Below are 20,351 nucleotides of genomic sequence, written 5' to 3' on the forward strand. Positions count from 1 at the left end.
GGAGGAGGAGGAGGAGGAGGAGGAGGAGGAGGAGGAGGAGGAAGAAAGAAGAGAAGGAAAAACAGGCTCCTTTCAAAGTTTTCTTAAGTCAAAGAAATGCATGGGTTTGTTTATCAAGGAAAGCAAGCAACTACTCGGTAAAAATGTAGGTAAAAATGTAACTCAGTTAAACTGTGTCAGTAACAACAAAACCTTCCACAATTAGCTCATCACAGGATGCACTGTTCCCATTAAATAATGAGACACGAGGGACCTATTTTTCTTTGTACTTATTTCAAAACAAATAGCCAGGCTATCCTACCAGTAATAGTTGGGATGTAACTTTCCAGGTATAAGCTAGAAGAGTTGGTGAGTACTCTTTTATTGCTTACAGACAAGAATGAGATGAAAAAGCCAAATCTCCTCCTCCCCCCAGCCACCAGTTGTAACCCTGGCATCTTGCCCACCATCCATGTAAGTATGTCTGCTTTAGTTTATTAATTTTGTTTCATTTCCCCCTTCGTAGCAACTGTGTTTTCACGGTGAGATGCCCTAACGGAATGAAGCAGGGTATTAATGGATGGATGGAGAGATGAGAGCAAACTGCGGCTAATAGGATGGAGCCGTGAAGGTAGCTTCGATACCCCACGAGGAAAAGGCTTAAAGAGCGCTCTTCCAAAGCAAACAACTTCTTTCCCAACCACTTTCTATGTATCACCTTTATGTTAAACTTTTGGCAGGGGGATAAAGCTATGTTCCATTGCACCAAGATCTTGAATGGATGCAGTGTTTAATCTCATCACTTCTCCAAGGATGAACAGAGTCACCCCTGTACCCGTGGTCCCCAATGTGTTTACTGTGTGGGACACTAAACACCGTGCACCTCCTCTCTGTGCTCCTTCTCACTTCCTAAGATAGAGGAGGCAAACTATCGCCTTCAGGAAACATCTGTTCTGTCGCTGCTTCCCCCATCCTCCCTCCGCCCCTGCTGTATAATCTGTGTTTCCCAGTCATGAAGGAGAGGAGTTGGTGGCTCCGATGCTTTGAATGTTTATCCCCTAAAAGCATGTTGAAATGCAATTGCCATTTTAATAGATTTTAAAGTTTGAAGGCATGAGATCTGTCGGAGGGAATAAGGCTGTAAGGTTAGGTTCTGCCCCCATCCATGGAACGGTGATGCCATTATCTGGGAAAGGAATCGTTTGACATCCGTTTGTCTCTTTGACCCTCTGTTTGTCGTTCCTCTTTAGACTGTTGTGCTAAGGAATTACTTGTTATATGCAGCGCCCTTGCCTCTTGGGCTTCCCAGCTTCTAGACCCATGAGTCAACAGTTTCTGTTAATTGTAAATTAACCAGCCTGTGATAGTCTATTACAGTGTTAAGGCAACTGGCCGGGAAAAGGAGTCGGCATAGGAAAAAAGGGCTGGGAGGTGTTTTGGATGAGAAAAGGGAGGCCGAATGGGATAGCAGCACAGAGTCCTGCCTTCCAGTGAAGGAAGCTTGCCCTCGGGCACAGAAGTAGTGGAAGGAATTCTGGGAATAGAGATGTAGGAGGATAGCCTGCTCCGGAGATTTACCAAGTCAGTTTTATGGGGCGTCTTGGTAACCTGCCTTTTTGTTGTTAAAAGGTGCCCGGCAAAGATAAGCTTGTTTGGGCTTGCAGTTCCGGGGAATACGTCTCCAACGGGCAGGAAAGTTGTGGAGGCAAGAACAGGAGGCAGCTGCTCACTTTGTGTCCACAGTCAGGAAGCAGAGAGTGACTAACATTTGCACTCAGTCTGCTTTCTCTCTTTATTCAACCCAAGGACCCAGTCTCTGGAAATGGACTTTCCTTTTCCAGACCCCCTTTAGGGCGGGTCTTCCTTCCCTTTCCCTCCCTACACTCATCTAGACAATACCGCCCAGACACACCCAGGGTTTGTTTCCAGGATGATTCAAAACCCTTCAGGTTGATCATAGTGAACAGACCTTGCAGTGATGGGACATAGAGAATTACTCCCTTCCCTGGTGTGAATGAACTGTTAACAGTTTAACCTGTGGGATCCACACAGCTCTCAACCTGGGGAACTTTCCCCATTCCACTTCCAATTACTGGGAAATACTGACTTTCCATTCATCTCAGAAAATGTAAAAGTAATTGCTCCATTATTTATCTATTTCTTTTTTTAAAAAGATTTATTTATTTATTACACACACAGTCTGCCTGCATGTACGCCTGCAGGCCGGAAGAGGGCATCAGATCGCATTATCGATGGTTGTGAGTCACTTAGTCAGAGCTGAGAATTGAACTCAGGACCTCTGGAAGGAGCAGCCAGTGTTTTTAACCTCTGAGCCATTTCTCCAGCTCCCATTTGTCTGTTCCTTAACAAGAAATAAACTAATGTGAAGAAATGAGACTTTCTCCCCTGATTTCTTATATCTTCCCCGTGACTTTTTGTATCTTATCTATGTATGTTCAATCATCCTGGACCATATCATGATTTAGATAGCATGCGAACATTTCACGTGACAGCTAAGTGCCAGGCATGTCTTTCCTTACGGGGCTTTTGTTGGAACCTGGTGAATCAGTACCAATTTCTCAACACACAACGGAATAAATTCAGGCTCAAATTTTCTGAGAAATAAGGAAGGATGATATGTAAACGCCAGTTCAGAACAGCATCGCCGCAGATTTTCAGCAGACTCTTTCTACTTTTGAGTGCCCTCATATATTTTGAGAGTACAAATCTAATAACACTTTTTACCACGCAGCACATTCTGCATGTAAAAAAGCTGCTTGGAGGTTTATGAATGCTTCCAGATCTTGCTTGAAATATGATTTACCAAATGCTATTTTAAAAATCAAAATGAAAACTCCAGCACTGGGGAAATCTCATTTATATTCCCTGAGGTGGTTAATTAAGAACACCGTCTTCCATTATACAGGCAGGAAGGCAGACTAAGGAATTGTAAAAACATTATCCGGGAAGGGCCAACTCATCACTATTTTCTCCCCTTGAGAGATACTTCCTAAGGGAATGGAGAAAGCCACGCCCTCTCAAAGCACTGGGCAGAACCTTCTTTAACTTCATACTTCTCAGTGCTTTTTTCAGAGCAGGAGTGTGATAGTGTTCATAAAGTCCTTTGTAAGCAACACTTGGTCTCCCCACCCCGGGTTCCTATGCATTTTAATGCTGTCCAAGAGGTTAACCTTTAAAACGGCATTGGTTAGTTACACTGAAACATATCCTGGGAGTGTGGCGCTGTCACTTCAGAAATCATTTCTTTCTAGACACATTTGTAACTGCTTGTGGGGATGGTTTGCCCTTTCCCTGACTCTCCAGTTCCTTGGGAGCTGGGAGGAATGTAGGCTTACTTGTTTATACTCTGGGCAGAGGTAATATATTGTTCCAAACCACCTGGGCAGAGTGGAGAGAGGACACAGGAAGGGTCTGCTGATTAATGGGGGGTTGTCACAAGCTGGCTTCCATCCACTGCCCCGGCCCAACTGTCTCCCTCCTGACCATTATTTATCCCATCCCCCAGGCCAGGGAAACTCTTCAGGGTTCCAGAACATTCAGGGTCTTTCAGCAGCCAGTGCTTTTGTACATACTATGCTTCCTAGTGCATGTTTTCTTCCCCTTCCTCCATAACCTTGTCTTCTTACAAACTCCCCAAGCTCCCATATGGGGTTACCCTGTCTTTCCTTGTCCAGTTCAAACTTCAAAACAGAAATTACCAAATTAAATTCCAGATTTCTGTCTATGCCTCTCTCGCCCTATTCCCTTTGAACTGGCCTAGGGCAAGGACTTTGTGTCTCTTCTTTCCGAGTTTCCATCACTTGCACAGGGCTGGTGTTCATAGTCAGCAGCTCTGTCTGCACCCCTCGGAATGGGGGGTAAGAAATAGCATGACTTTTATTTTTAAAGTCTAATATACAATACACATATATGTGTACAAATATTTTTACACACTGCTACAAGTTTACTTCGTATTATCAATACCTTGAGTTCTTTTCTTAATATAGATATAATAGTCATGTTCAGAGACTAGGGCTATGAATGTTTACCTAGGGTGGTGGTTATTCTTGGTTGTCAACTTGACTATGTCAGGAATTAACTAAACCCAAGTGGCTAGACACACCTAAGAGGGATTTTTCTTGACTGACTTGTTTGAAGTGGGAAGACCCACCCTGAACCCAAATCTTCTGTGGTGGAAAAATGCACCTTAAATCTGAGCCACCCCTTCTGGTGGCAGCCTGTGTGAAGGCCACAGTAGGTGGGAGCGCTGGCTTTCTGCCTGCTTGCCCTAACTCTCACTGGCTAAGTCCGTGTCTTCACTAACATTACAGCCTACTTCTCTGGAATCCCAGCATACACTGAAGACCCGCTGAGATGTCCAGCCTTGTGGATTGAACAACTACTAGATTCTTGGACTATTAGGAGACAGCCATTATGGGAATAGGTGGACCATTTTATATATGTGTGTGTATGTACACATGTGTATATGTATATATAATTATGTATAGTGTATATAATACATGCATATATTTGTAGAACATATATATGTGTGCATATATAATAAAGTGTTATGTATATAATATATATGCACACACACATATTTGCAGAACACACATATATTTTTCTATCAGTCCAGTTTCTCTAGAGCACCCTGACTTAACACCTAGCAAGCATGGAGTTAGGTTAAATCCCCAGGAAAAATGAAAAGGAAGGAAGGAAGAAAGAAAAGTTATTTTCATTTTAGAATAAAAATATATTCTTCAACTGATGATAGTTTTGTAAAATTGGATAGCACGCTGCTGGCACCAACCAACAATTAAATTCTAAATTTAAACAGCCTACTTCTTTTAATTAAATTCATGATCCCTGGGAAAGCTGAGGTTCCTGGCTGCAGCTCCTTCCTCTAGTTGAAAACCCCACCCTTCAGATTCTTTGGTCTTGATTTGCATATTGAAGGTGTCTGCTGATGGCCACCACCTCTGCTCTGCAGGATGTTTTACAGCAGCCCGGATGAGAACACCAATCTGGCTCGCAACTGCCTTTGTCATCATTTTCCTCTCCCTCCTGAAACTCTGTAGGGCCATAGGATGTCACAGAAATGCAACCGGGGCAAAATGGGTATCATATCTCCATCTGAAGAGTGTCCATGACTCTAAGCCCAGAGAGGATGTAATAAACATATCCTATTGCTTGGCCAGCATATTCAAGCCAGATAGGAAAACAGGACAGATGGCACAGGACCTAACACCCATAATGGCAGGGACTGCGCTCTGGGGCATGCCGCTTGACTCTTCGCAGGTGCAGCCTGGTGGTGGACAGCTCAGGAAAAACAAGTGGCCATAGCATCCTTTCTCTGGCTGTGAGATCACTTCATTTTTGTTTTTATACATGGGGCAGCTGCTTCCTAGGTCTGGAAGGGGCTCAGAGCACATCCTACATGTTGAGTCCGCATTCCAAGGAGACCAGGCTTTACTGAGGATGTGTCTGGTAAAGAAAAACACCTTCAGTCTATTGATCTAAGACTTAGATAGGTGGAGAGAACCCACAGATTCAAGCTGGTATCTCAAAAAAAAAAAGTGGTTTCTGGAGGCGTTCTTTTCATGTTTACTAGTTAGGAGAGAGAACTGTGATGACCTTGACACCCTAAAAATGTGCTGTGAGATCTTTTGCATGGACAAGACTCCAATGAGGAAAGAAATGGAAACAAACAAACAAAAGCCTTTGAAAGTAGAACAACATTCGGTTTTTATCCTCCATGCACAAGAACTCCACCCCACTTTGGATTCAATTTAGCCCTCTTCACATCTTACTAATGAGAGTTTAAAGATAAAAGTTGCTGTGAGCCTGCTGAGTGGTTTTTGCAGGTGGGGGCCTGGAACCATCTGCCATTTATAGAAAGTAGTATGATTGCAGTGTCCCAAGAACTAAAGGCAAAACTCATGAAATATGCCCTTAAATTTCTGTTACCCTTATTTTTCCCAGGAATGGTGTCAATCATTATATATACCAATATACAGCAGGCATTGCACATTGTTTGTTCAAAAAGGGGACGGTAATTGGCTCTGCCCTACATCTTTAATGATGCCTGCAGGTGTCTCTGGGGTGGGTTGGTTCTAATTCTCTTCACCCATATTTGACTTGACCCACATCTACACATCCGTTCAGCACTGCAGAACCTAGGACAAAGCCAGCCATTTATATGGTTGCTGTCTTCCCTAATGTCATTCTTAGGCCCAGAATTTGTCTACAAACAAACTCAATGAACAAGGAGCAGATAAGGCCAGTCAGAAAGTGCTGACATCTCTTTGCTGGTGGCCATCCCACTGTCTACAGAGATGAACGGACCCTATTGAAGCTGTACTTCTGAGACTTTTCAGTCTGGGGCTCTTGGCCACTCATTTTCATGATCCATTCAGAATTATCTTTTATTTAGTTCCCCTATCAGGGAAGCAGGGTCTTTCGGTATCATAGGTGGTCATGTCCCCATCACATGCTGTCTGGATGTTGGTCTTCTCTTTGTCATTTTTTATTTGTTGGATACCAGAGATAAATTGTATAGGCTCTAAAGTTTTCTACTTCTCCATATTAATATCTTATCCTCCTCTGTCTTTAATTGATTCATTTATTTATTCAATCACTATATTACAAGAGATTGTACCTAGGGCCATATGCATCACGTGTATGCTAAACATTGAGCTATTACCCCCAACCCTCTCCATACTTTTTGATATGTTTGCATATGTGTATGTGTGTATGTATGTATGTATGATACAGTGTGATTTGATTGTTTTCCTCTCTTGTTATAACTATGCCCTTTAGAAGAAGAATTAGAGGGTGGTGTGACCAAACAAAATTGTCAAATAAGAATCCAGCATTCAAGTTATTAATTAATAGTACTCCTGAGTGTTCATTCAATTTTTTTTTGGCCACAAGTGAATTCAGGTGGTGTTCTAATTAGCCTAGAATCTTCTATTAAAAGTGCTCCATTGAGTAATTGTCCCTATCAGGTGGGGAATGTCTTGATTATTAACTGGTGAGGAGGGCCCAGCCCACTGGGGGTGGTAGCAAACCTAGAGAGCTGGACTTAGCCATATAAGAAACTAGCCGTGCGTGGGCTTGTAAGTTAGAAAGCCATCCGGAAAGTAGCACTGTTACTTGATTCCTGACTATAAGTTTCTACCTGGAGTTCCTGCCCTGGCTTCCCTTAATGATGAGTTGTGACCCGGAAGAGTAGAACCTAACCCCTTTCCTCCCCCAGCTCCTTTTGATCAGAGTGTTTCATCAGGAGGCGACTCAGAGTCTCTGGAATTTCAGATGCGGGAGGAGAAGCGGACCTGGCACAGCTAGTCGGTGTGAGGTACAGCCCAAGTGCTATGGGAGTACAGACTCCCGGTGACTCACTCTCTCAAAGAAGCACGCAAGAATTCACACCAAAGACAGCATTTGCTCTAGGGTAGGCAAGGTAAAAAGGAGAAGGGGGAACCACTATGTGGTCAGAACGGAGTGTAAAGATCATGATGCATGCTGAAGCAGATGTGTTCAGGGAAGTATTAAAATTCCAAGTAGACGGAAAGTCAGGAGACAGGAGAAAAGTAGGGGCAGAGGCAGAGGTGGGCTGAGCCCAGACAAATATTCTCATAGTTTCCTATAATAGTGGATGAGCCTAGAGAAGAGAAGTAGGGCCACGGTGTCTTTGGGAATAAAGCAGATAGCGCCACGAGAGACGCATTAGAGTGGGAAAAAGCCCCCTCCCTGGCCTTCTCCACACGGGCAGGGCAATAATGCTGCTAATGTTGCCACTGAAACTCACCAAGGGGTTGGACCCCGAGAAGTCATTAGGAAGTTATGTCTGGTGTTAGGGGGCATAGCATTTCAGTCTCCTCATTGAGAAAGAATACACACACACACACACACACACACACACACACACACACACTATGGTTAGGATGAGCCTATTAAATTACTATTTCTTCCGTGTGTGTTTACTTCAAATGAGCATCCCCAAAGGGAAGGGTAAATCCCCAAGCGATAGAGAACTGGGAGAGCAGATAGGACCTTTACTGATGGAATAGGGCTGCCCCAGAAGCATGTTTCTCCGCCCTTGGGTCTCTTCCATTTGAACTCTCAGGGCAGTAATTGTGCTTCAGGTGCAAGTACGTGCTTGGAAATTGCCTACCGGTCATTACAGGGCATCCCAGGACGACCCAAGCATAACACAGCAATTTAGCAAGACTCCTTTTTCAATCTAGGCAAAAACGATTTCTGAGTTAACTTTGCAGGGGAGAGAAAACAGGCTTTGTGGGATTTTGTGTTTTGTTGTACGCACACAGCTTTCCCATGCTGGTCAATGCAGATGGCAGAATTGGGATGCTGCTACCAAGCTGCTGAAACAGTTTGCCTACCCAGATGGGCCCTGAGTTCACAGACAATCACATCTGGTCTGCTTCCCGGCAGTCATCTACAGATCTTATGTCTGGCTTCATGCAGACACGGAAGGGGAGACATGAGCCGATTAATAACACTTGACTCTACACGTTGGCCGTCTCAGGCTGATGATGACATATACTCTCGTGGATTGTACTCAGTTAACTGGAGGCTTCCTCCACTCAGCTCCAGTTTGTACATCTCAAAGTTTGGAACAAGATCCAGAACTTGGTTTGAAATTTCTGTTTCTATAATCTTTTGAATTCCTGATACACTGAACCCCCGAACATCACTGGGATGTTTGCTTGGGTGTCAAGGAGAAAAATTCTAATTAAGTTAATTTTTAAATAAGATCAAATATAGGATAAAGGAGAGGCTCAAAGGACCAGGGTGCTTACAGAGGTCACATGGCTGCCTTATAGAGAAAACCCACCGTCATCCCACGCCTCATTGAGTCCCACATTCCACCAGTTTCCCATGTCCTGAGGCCTCCACACAGAGCAAAGCTTTTGCTTCTCCCTGTGGATGGTACTCTTATGGGTGACCAGGATGCTGGACTGGACGTCTGCCCTCATGCTGACTCTCCATGGGCCTCAATGAAATGCCTTGTTTCACCCCATCGAGCCTGGATAGAAATGCACAGGCCGATAAACCTAGCTGCTCGACTCTAGCCTCTGACAGTCGCGCGACAAGCTTTTCTTGATGGGGAAGAAAAAATTCACTCAAATCCAGCACTAAGACACATGAACTTTAGACTGGTAAAATCCCCACTTTAAAGCTAACGAAGGGCTTTGGAATGGCAATATTCTTTAATAATTTTTAGTACTTGCAATGAAGTACAAGGTCAGCAAATTCAGTCAGAAGAAGGTGTCAGAATCCCCTGGACCTGGAGTTATGAATGTTTCTGAGCAGTCATGTGGGTGCTGGGAATCTAACCTGGGTCTTCTGGAAGAATAGCCTGTGTTCTTAGTAACTAAGCCATCTCTCTAGGTCCTCTCTGACTTTTAGCTTGATCTTATACTGAACTAAGGCACTAAATTTAGATGAACTATGAGATTCTTTAAAAATATTGGGCAATTTTATATTTATTTAATTGATAGTTGTATGTAAGTTGGCTAAGTGGAAACCTTCTCCATTATATATTGCCTTTTATTTTAATAGCTAAATGGGAATTCTGCATCCCTATGTAAAATCAGCAGAGACACACAATGTCTATGTGCCCTCACATGCCTGGCCTTTGAAAACTGCTAGATGCACTTTCTTGGTGTAATGCCCACAACCCCTGATGGTGTCCCGCTGCACTTGCCAGACTCCCTTGTGCAAATATTTACACTAGAACTTTTAAACATCTACAAACATTTATTTATCTCTCCCAAATAGCATCAGAGTGCTCAGAGTGATCTTTGATGATAACTATGGGCGCTCAGGTTGTCTCCGAGACCTAACTCTGCTCTCAGTCTCCTGGGCTAAGCACAGCTGCAATAGATAATGTGATGGAGCCCTGCTAAGGGCTGCTGCATTACACGGTGATCTTGAATATGCTAAAAAAAATAAAAAATGGTCTTCCATTTTAATTCTTCTTCTACCTCAAGGGACACACTAGCAATGAAATTCTCAATTCTGGTGACACAAAAAGTTTCAAAAGAGAAATGGAAGCTCAAAGAAGTCATGGACAACTTCAGAGTTGTTTAGATGTTTCTAAATAGCTCAGGGAGATGGGAAGGAGGGAAGGAAGGAATGAAGGAGAGGGGGCGGGAGGGAGAGAGAGGCCAAACTTACTTCATCCACATGTCCAACTGCGCCATAGATCCTTGCTATTTGTCCAGCGAGGTAGGGAAATCTCTCTCCAATCTCTTTCAGCATTGGTAGAAAACTGCTCAGAGCCAGTGGTTCATAGCCTGCTATTTCTATGAGGATGTTTAGGATGAAGTCATTGTGGGTTGAATCCTTCAAATGCCTGGTGAGGAAAGGAACGCATTTCTGAACCATCTGCAAGGGGAGAGGAAAGGAAGAAAGGAGAAAGAAAAGACAAAGATAAGAGTTAGTCTACGCAGAATCACTTTCAAAAGAAAATTTTGTGTTAACAGTCTTATACGTAATGTAGTCTGCAGTCATCTTAAAACATTCCTCCTGCCTCAGCTTCCTGAGAGCTGGGATTATAGGCATAAGGATGGCAACATTTAAAATATTAAACCGGAGAGACAACACATCCTGGGATTATTAATCTCGTGGCAAATCTCCAGACTTTGGAATCTAAAATGGACAATAAAACCACCCGCCCCTGAGTCTGCTTTTCTTTGAAGTTATGTTCTGCTATGGAAAGTGAACTCCACAAAGTTCTCCTGTCGCTGATGCCCATGCCAAGCTTTGCTGTGTTACAGGACTAGTGCATCCCTCTTCCCCAACCCCCGGAGCTGCAGCAGAAAGATGGCCAGTGAGGAAGAGACCTTTGTTGATTTTTACTAAAGCCTCTGGTTTAGGAGAATCCCACTTAGAAATGCTTCATAGTGGAAACAAAGAAGCAAGAAGGTTCCTCACTGTTCCCAATCTCCAGTTCTACCAGGGAATGTCATCATAAGGTATAATCATTAAGGAAAAATGATTTCCCCTGCATTCCCATTGCTTTATGAAGACAAGAATTCAAAACTTTTCATTAGAAAGTATGACTTTCTGTGAAATAAAGTCACTAGTACACACAGATATGGGAGGGGATGCATATACAGAATTTGAAAAGGGACAAACCAAAGTAGTCTTGAGATAACTAAAAATCACCCTACATAGAGATCGAAACTTCATAGTCATTTACGTACTTTGGGAGGAGAGCCTGGCTAGCTCCTGGCAAGTCACACACCTGCAGTTCTAGAAATGCTGCCTGTGCGTTTGTGCATTGGGGAAGGACTGCAGGTCCTTCATGTAACGCCGTGAGAGGTCCCTGGCATATCCAGCAAAAATGTCAGCCAGCTGCTTGGGTCAGGGCAACGTACCTCACCTGAGGTATATGGAAATAGGAAATGCTCACACATTTCCTGGCCCTTGCAGAAAATTCCATTTTCTAGCCCTTGCTCTTGAGTGTGGATTGCGTTGGGTGGGCTACTCAGTCTAGGGGTTAGTAACCCACCCGCAATCAAGTTACTCCAGGGTCTCGGAGGGGCACTACCTGGAAGGGAGTGAGCTAGGACAGAAGAAGGAGGCCAAGCAGTTTTGTCAAAGCCTCCGTTTATTAGGGACGGGTTACAGTTTATATATGGTAAGGAATGGGGGACAGGGTACTGGATTCTTGCCGCGTGTTTCCGGTCACGTAGGCCAGGCTATACTCGGACAGACGGGCCAGAAGTCACAAGTGGCCACACCTGGTTCCCTGGATAGCTGGAATGTGAGGCGGGTTCCGCTAAGATTAGCAGTTAATTGGGTGAGGGGCAGGTTTTGTCAATAGAACATAACTATGGGTGTGAGGTTCTCTGCAGACTCCCTAGAGTGATGGTTTCTGTAATGATTGTTAGGGGGGAAATGGCTCCTGACACTTGAGGTCCTGCTCCTGGAGCAAGAAGTCTCTGTGACACATGGTTCTTCACAGGCCAAACTGTAGCTTTAGTATAAATCCCAGCCACTAGCCCAAGCCTCACATGGCTATGCTGTGTCTGTCTGTTCTTCCATGAAGACAAGGAAAAAGGAAAAGAAAGAAATGGGGAAAGGACAGAAGAACAGAGGGAGAGAGAGAGAGAGAGAGAGAGAGAGAGAGAGAGAGAGAGAGAGAGAGAGAGAGAGAGAGAGAGGCAGGCACCAGGCAAATGAATTTTCAACTCCATTGGGGGGCAAATGACTCCACAGAAGACCCAGAAAGTAGAGGCATCTTGAGTACTTTATGTAAACAGCAATGACGACTTTAAACATGAAACAAAAGCTGAGTATTTCACTGTTTATTATGATGGTAATAGAAAAGAAAGATATTTTGAAGTTTGTCCCACACACTGAAAAAAAAAAAAAAAAAAAAAAAGGATGCCCTAGCAGGAGGAATTTTGTTTTCCACACGCAGGGCCCACGTCTCCACTGCTGCCCGGTTGGGTTGACTTCATGTCTAAGAACGAGTCCTATGTCTGCTGAGAGTACAGGAGTCACAGAGACCCGGGACTAGGACACCAAGAGCATCCTGCACATCGTACATCCGAATATGGATGTACTCTATAACTCTCCTACCTGATAAACGAGCCTCGTAACAACCTGCGAGGCTTGATTTCAACCAGCAGTCTGTGGCCTGTGCAGAGGAAGCAGGGAGAGATGACCTCACCCTCCTCTCTTTTCTTCCTGCCCTTGCTTTGTTCTGCCTGTGGCTATCTCTGGCTTATTTAAGCCACTTCTCAGGAATATGAGGTCACTTAACAGTGTCACAAGGACCCTTAAAAATTAAAATTTCTCCAGAAAATATGTTAATAATACGAATAGCTTGAAGCCCTGTTTCCATGAGGCTATCCCCCTCAGGAAAATTCCTCACAGTTCTGACAGCTTGTCTCACAGCTAAATCCACTTACGTGCACTTTCTGGCTTTTGTTCCGCTTTGCCCCCTATAAATTGTCGACGACAACAGGAAAGGTGGAGAAAAGTAAGAATTTCTCTCTCTCTCTTTTTTTTTTCTGGCCCAAACTGTAAATAACCCCATTTCTCTTTCTCAATTCCCAAATTATGATGTTCTGGCAAGATAAGCCAGCAAAGGACTCAGCAGGGCCATAGTCCCTCATACTCTTGGAGAAACTTGTGCTGACATGAGCCCTTCCCGAAGAAACATCAGGGGGCAGGCCGAAGGTATCCAGAAAATTTCCCAGGCCCTAGTGCCCTGGGCTGGGATGGGGTTAAAATAGAGTGCAATTTGGGGTGGGGGCTTGGACAGAACTCTGCAAAGGAAACAGCCAGGGTAGAATCTCAGCCTCGGGGGTTCTTTGGTTCTTCTCTTTGTATCCCACATAGCAGCTCATAATGTCGGCCTCATCGCGGAGTTGAAATTCTATAACTACCTCTCCCAAATCCCCAAAGCCAAGGCATCTTAAGAACACGATCATGGGAAAATTAGGCCCTGTTCGGATGGTAATAAATGACGTCTCAGGACCTGTGTGTGAAATAGAAGGGAAAGTGTGTGTGTGTGTGTGTGTGTGTACTACCACTTAAATTCATCCCTGGGCAATATTTCTATTTTAGTTAACTTAATTAGCATCAAGACTTCATTAATTTCCATGAATCTACAGAAATGCTTGTCATTCTTTTTGTTTATTACTTATTTCCTGCACACTGAGATTCTGGAAAACAGGTTCTGCTGTGCAGACTGCCCCTGGACAGACTATATATGTCCCACCGCCCCATCTTCTCATGTTTTGTAAATGACTGCAAGAATTTATGCAAAGTGACCCCTGAGCATTGTGGGCCCGGCGACTGGCCTGGCCGATGATGTGTTAGGTGCTGTAAGATTTGGCAGGAGGAGAGGAATGTTCTCCTCTGTTGTGTGAAACCCAGGAAATGACTCTCCTTTCAGGACCAGACCGCAAACGCAGCTCCTCTGGGCCTGAACACTGAAGAGGGAGAGTTCTACTTGACACTCTCTGTCACTCATCTCCGCATGCCTGGGGCCAGAAGCCCATGCCTGGGGCTAATAACATGTATGCATACACATTAATAAATTATGTTCTGTTTGCTAGCTAGACTGCTGGATGTCCCACGGCAGCCAGGAAAACACCGACTTTATTCTTATAAAGGCAACTTGGGAAACTGACCGCACAGACTTTTCCTATAAATGGATCCTGACGTTCCCCTGGGGACGCTGACCATGAGTCACCAGCCAGGAACTGCTTTTCTCTCTGCGAAGAATAGTGTCCTGTTAAGAACGGTGCCCGATGTCAACGATGAGGGAGAGATGTGCCTAGCCATCCATCTGTATCTTAGAGCCTACAGATGTGTGGATGCTGAGACCTCACGGACTATCAGCTTTGTGTAGAGAAATTGTCTGCCTCTGTATGGACTTGAATGAGAGTCTCCAAAGGGGCTCTTTTACAGGGAGGGAAGGGTTAACAAGGAAAAACACTTTATCCTTGAGCTATATTGTGGTGTGAGGAACAGTTTTTCATGGTCCTCTACTGACCAGTCCTGAGATTCATGTTCTCACTGGTCACAAAGTGTAGGTGATCAGAACCTCAGCATTCAACAAACAGGACAAGCTCAAGCAAGCCCAAGCAATCAATCAAACAGAAACCCAGGAAATATCACAGGTGACTGCACCGATTAGGGATATCGCTAATCAATGTTGTGTTAGCTACTCTTCTTCAACGAGAAAACCAAAAGAAGCAGCTTGAGCCAGGAAGGATATGTTTTTCCCCCCTACCCTCCAGAAGGATATGTTTTAGCTCGTGGTTTCAAGGCTTTCAGAATATCATGGTGTGGAAAGCATGGCTTGGGGGGCTTGACCCCTGTTGGGGGTTCTCACATCATGGAAGACCATGAAGCAGATGGAGTCCCCAAAAGTCTGTCCTTAGCGGTCTATATCTGCCACATTCTGAAACTGCGCCACCAGCCGGGAAACAAGAGTTCCAGCGTAGGTGCATGTGGGGGACATCTTGGACCCAAACCATGATGACCTCCAGGTAACACATGACAAGCTTGAAATGCAAAATTGCACCTTTCTGTGTTCACCTGCTTATTTCATCTGGAAGCAAATGGATCAGAGCTGAGTTGAAGTGCAGTCTGCATTTCTGGTTGCTGGTTCTTTCTAGGCGTCTCTGAAAACCCTCTCTCCAGGATCATGGCCCCTGGACACTGTCTAAGGAGCGGACATATGAGAGGAGGTGACGTGGGCATTCTGTTTGTCCCTGTCTACAGCAGTGTTGTTTCTAAGGGAACCATAGAAAATAATGAAGGGGCAGGTAGAGGGGCCGCTTTCTTGTGATGAGCAGGAGTGGGAGTAGCTGGGCTGGGCAGTTCCCTCTCACAACCTCATCTAGCGGTTAAAATCTGAGGACAGTGAAGGCCACTCAGTCACTCTAAGTGCCTCCCAGGCCTAGGATTCTTCATTCTAGGGTCCACACTCAGAATCTGTGGCCTTATCTAGAGCTTGTTTCTCAATCAATTCACTTCTATCCCTTGCCACATAATCTGCTGAATCCTTTGGAACTCCATCTGCCTCAGGAGTCATGGCCTCTAGACTCAATTTTCTTTTTATTTTCTATATATATATTTAGTATCAAAACATTTCATAGATGGAAGCATATTAGTCTTATCAGTGAAGCTTTGGAACCATGTGAGTGTCTGTGTGTGGTGACTTCAGGGAGGGCAGTTTGAGATAGAAGCTTGTGCCGACAAAGGCTGGAGGGGCTGATGGGGATGACGCTCGTGTAAAAAGTCACCTTACCAAGCCGCTCCGCATCACGGTGAATGATCAAAATTTTGGTTTTCCGTCTATAAACTATAAAAATCCCCCTGTGTGGGATGAAGTAAGGGGACATCTGCAAACCACCCAGCCAGTGTGGCTCTTGGTGTGTGAATGAGCCCATCCACCCTTAGCACCCTTTGTCCACTGTGACCAGTAGTGAGGAAACCATCCTCCTCTGCACCCTCCTCCAGAGGAAGCCACTCAGGCCAGGAGAAGAAGGAGGTACAACTCAGACAGCCTGGCTTCAAAACCCTGGACCTTTCTTGTGCTCCAGTAGGTGGGTGATCTTAAGCAAGTTAACTCCCAGAGCATCTGTTTGGATCAAAGTAAAATGGAGGAAAATTAACACATTATAGAGTGATTTATAGGAGCAAGTGAGACACTCTATGTGAAAAGGACCATTTAAATGATGAGGCCGTCTGCAAACTTAGGAATTTGCTTTAACTCCTCTGTGTAGAAATAGCCATGAAAGCACTAGTGTATACCGGGTGCTATGCCAGCCCTGGCATCCTCTGGTGGTTCTGACCAATGTTAAGCATCGTGGTATCAGAGCAGGATAGCTCTCCTATCTCAGGGTGCTTTAGAGGAGAGAGGGAGCAGGAACTGGGGGTAAGGGATTGATTCTGAGAAAGAGGGCTTTTTGGTCTCTGCCTTCCCAGTGCAGGTATTGCAAGCATGTACTGTTATACCTGGCTTTTCCTATAGAAGCTGGGGATTGAACTCAGGTCCTCATGCTTATTCAACAAGTGCTTTACCTGCTGAGCAATCTCTTCAGTTCCTATTAAATCCCTACTACTGCCCAGCATGAAGTCAGGGACGAATTGTGAATAGGTCAACATGCCCTATGGTCTTTAAAGAGTTTAGAGTAAACTAGAAGAGAAAAACTAGCAATAATAATAATCAATAAGTTATAACAACAATAATAAGTTATTTATAGTAATAGCATACTGTTAGTATTATCCCAAGGACAGAAGCAAAGCCACACACAGGCATCAGACATCTCCCAGTCCTCTGCCAAGCCTCTGACCTTGTTCTTTAGTTTGTGATCCCTGTGGTAACAGCCTATGGTCTGATCTAATGAACAGAGATCTACCAGTGTATAATTGAGGAAAGGGCCAGCTTCCTGGTCTCTGTCCTGGGGCATCACATGAAGACTATAGTGTTTAATAACTGGTAACCCTGCTTCTTTTCCTAGAGCCCTATTCATTGTCCCTCTGTTCCCCACAGCACATGTATTTTTAAGGCTCCAGCCTGGATGCTACACCCATGAGAGGACTTCACTGTACCATCTTCTCCCAAGGCAGAATCCATAACCCTCTCCATCAACTCCTTCCCCTCACAGCTGCTGATTTCTATCTGAGAAATGGAAAAAGAGAGGGATCTTATTTCATTCTCATTATTTGGTCTCTGAGACCAAGCTCCATGTAAGTTTTTTTTGTTGTTTCTGTTTATTTATTTCCCATCACATTGCCTATAAATTCCTTTCAGCACTGAAACCACTGTGGTTTGCTAATTACAAGCATCCTATACTTCAGTATGCTACTTGGCTATAAAGAATGACAGCTGATTTGCTATCCAGAGAGTGACCTTTGGCTCCCATGCTGGGCACATTTACTCATGAGTCAACTCATGTGCAAAACTTTCTCTTGGCCCTGCTTGTGAGAATACAGATTCTGAGAACTGTGTGCACAGATGAGATTGCACGGAAGTTGCCCCGCAATGGCTGTAGATTCCTGCTGGTTGCTTTTTATCAGTGTAACTGTGATGGTCAATTTTGCATCCATTTGATTGGATCACAAGGTGCCCAGATGCTTGGTAAACATTTCAGGGGGTCTGTGAATATATTTTTGGGTGAGAATAACATTTGAATGGGTAGACTGGGTGAAGGAGATTTCCCTTTTGCTACGGATATGTACCAGTCACTCTGTTGAGGACTTAAACAAAAGGAAGAGGGGAGGGAAGAGAGAATTCACACATCCTATGTGATCTCTTGTGCTGGAGTATTGGTATTTGCCAGCTTAGATCATCTGCCCTCCAGTTTCAAGCATTTTTAAAATACAAATTAGGACTGTGCTCCTGGCTTTTCTGAGTCCCTAGGATGGATGATAATCTTCATGGTGGTGTGAACCAACATCAACCCACCCCCCCCACCTCTTATACAAACGTATTAAAAACAGACAGATGCTTTTGCATATATATGTATGTGCAAGGAAACCCTAAGCACGTTAATCCTGCTCAGATTATCCAGAAATCTCTCTGGCTGTGTGGGCCATCACACAGTGCGGAGCATACACAGTGTATATCAAGCAGACGCAATGCACTTTCTACCTCCACGTCTCTCTTCTTTGCTGCTGCGTGCAAAAGCCGGAGTAGATGGTACTGTTCTGTCTGCTCCAATTGAGACATCAAGGCCAGGAGTTCTGCCAGGTGTCTGTTGATGGGTTGAGGTTGCATTTCATACACAGCAGGTAACACCCTCAACAGCATGGCATTTCCTACGGAGGGAACAAGAAAGGCAACAGCGACCTTATCAACCTCAGAGTCATAGAAATAACAACATTGTCAATGTAATAATCTGGGCACTTAAGCCATAGGGTCAACAGCCAAACGTTCTATTCAAATGAACAGATTGGCTTATCCTGTGAAAAATTAGTCACTAAAGCACAATTCCGATGGGTTTCACAAGGGAGTATTTTACGGTATGCCCGGCATGACTAGCTAATGAAATCTATTCCCTGCGTAATGCTCTGTGGGGAAGGAATACAAGCACACTTGACAGCAACCAGACCACACCCCAAGGAGACAGTTCTGATAAAAAATTCCCGAGGAGAAGTAACACGTGGATGCTATTGAAATGAAAAGTGAGCCGTGTTAGGAGCACGAACCTAAGTGAGGCTGAACCCAAAAAAAATGCAGAAAGGAATGCGTTCGCATTCCTGAGGGCTGGGAGGCCTGGTTCAGAACAATGGACATATGGAAACGATGCCTGATTTTTTTTTTTTTTTACGAAGAGTTTAAAAGGTAGCAATGCAAATTTAAACCCTCAATTTCTGCACTATTTCAAGGGGAATTTGCACTCAGCTTGTCTGTCACATGTGATTTGCCCCAAAGGCGTGTGTGACAACCGGATTCAAAATGGCAAAACCCGCAGAAAAAAAATATTTCATGAGCTGTAGGGGCTTCACTGCAATGACACGTGGGAAACACCTGCTTATCACTTTCTGTTACGGAGTCCTCTCTCCAAATGCTGTCAAGCACTTATTTAAGTGTCTCGGAGGATTTGGTTTCTAGAAGAATATTTTCTTGGTCCTATTTATAATTTGTGTTGCGGCAGTAGAGCTGGGGTTGAACCTTCCGCATGCCAGGCAGAACGGCCACACTCACCCCAACCCAGTTCGTGGTTTACTTATGTTAGCTTTATTCCCAGAAAATATACACAGAAAAAAATCAAACAAGCAGAAACTACATATATACAAATCTTCAGTACATGGTGAGGATAAGCTAACACAAAAAGACATTTAATTATGAACGTTAAGGAAAGAGACCTTGGGTTTCTACAATATCAGTATTTATGTTCAGTCAAAATGGACAAAAATGTACTTGCATAATAAAATTGAGAATTGATTTTTTCATAGAAGTAGTTTCAAACATATCTTAGCAACTTGTCTGCAGAACAAAAGATTCTGGAAATGCTTTTAATTTTTTAAAGAATTTGTAAGGGCCAGGCTTGATGGTGCATGTCTTCAGTACTTGGGAGACTGAGACAGGGGGATGACCACAAGTGTGAGCCCATTCTGGCCTATATAATGAGTCCGAGACAAGCTTGGACCTCATCTCAAATTGAAACTAAAAACTAAAACATAAAGAAGTTTCTCCTGGGATAGAGAGATGGCTCAGTATTTAAGAGTACTGGCTGCCCTTCCAGAGGACTGGGGTTTGAATTCCAGCACCCACATGGTAGCTCACAACCATCCATAACCCCAGTCACAGAAGACCCGACACCCTCTTCTGCCTTCCACGGGCATTTGGCATGCAATTGCAGACAGAACATCTATACACATTAAATAATAAAATAATGTTTAAAAAATAAATTGTCCCCATCACTATTTTGACACCAAACAATTTATTTTTTATTTCTGTTTATTAATATTTATATAGCTTCTCCTTAAATGCAGGAAATTCTAACTCAGTACGTAATTGATGCACAACCCCTTAGGTCATAGAACTTAGCTGTGGATGGATGCACACTGGTCAGCATCACTGGTGGGAAAAGTTAGAATCTGTGACAGAAACTTTGCATGACTTTTTAGCACTGTCTCCAACAAAGGTTCTGGGTTCTTTGGAGGGGAAATCCCTAGATTAGTCATTTTCACTGACTTCAGTTTCAATAAAATAAACACAAAAGTAAGTGCAAAATAATTTATTTTCCTTTTAGTTAGAAACTGATAAAGAAATCTGGATGAAGAAATCCTGTAAAAATTTTTACTCAGAGGTTTATATATTCTTTTTAATACTAAGTATTTCAAGCCCTCGGGTAGGCATA

General features: G+C 43.9%; 1 protein-coding gene across 2 annotated transcripts in view; it reads right to left on the reverse strand.

Moving 5' to 3' along the window:
* Positions 1–20,351, reverse strand: part of Veph1 (ventricular zone expressed PH domain containing 1) — a 170,173-nt gene that overhangs the window by 100,811 nt on the left and 49,011 nt on the right. For both annotated transcript variants that reach the window (XM_050147477.1, XM_050147476.1), the window contains exons 5-6: positions 18,137–18,303; positions 10,183–10,392 (exon numbers count right to left, since the gene is read on the reverse strand). In XM_050147477.1, the coding sequence (XP_050003434.1) occupies positions 10,183–10,392; positions 18,137–18,303 (377 nt within the window). The remainder of the gene's footprint in view (positions 1–10,182; positions 10,393–18,136; positions 18,304–20,351) is intronic.

Source organism: Alexandromys fortis, unplaced genomic scaffold, assembly GCF_014885135.2.
Source record: "Alexandromys fortis isolate MF-2015 unplaced genomic scaffold, M_Fortis_MF-2015_v1.1 scaffold_53, whole genome shotgun sequence".
NCBI classification, from domain to species: domain Eukaryota; kingdom Metazoa; phylum Chordata; class Mammalia; order Rodentia; family Cricetidae; genus Alexandromys; species Alexandromys fortis.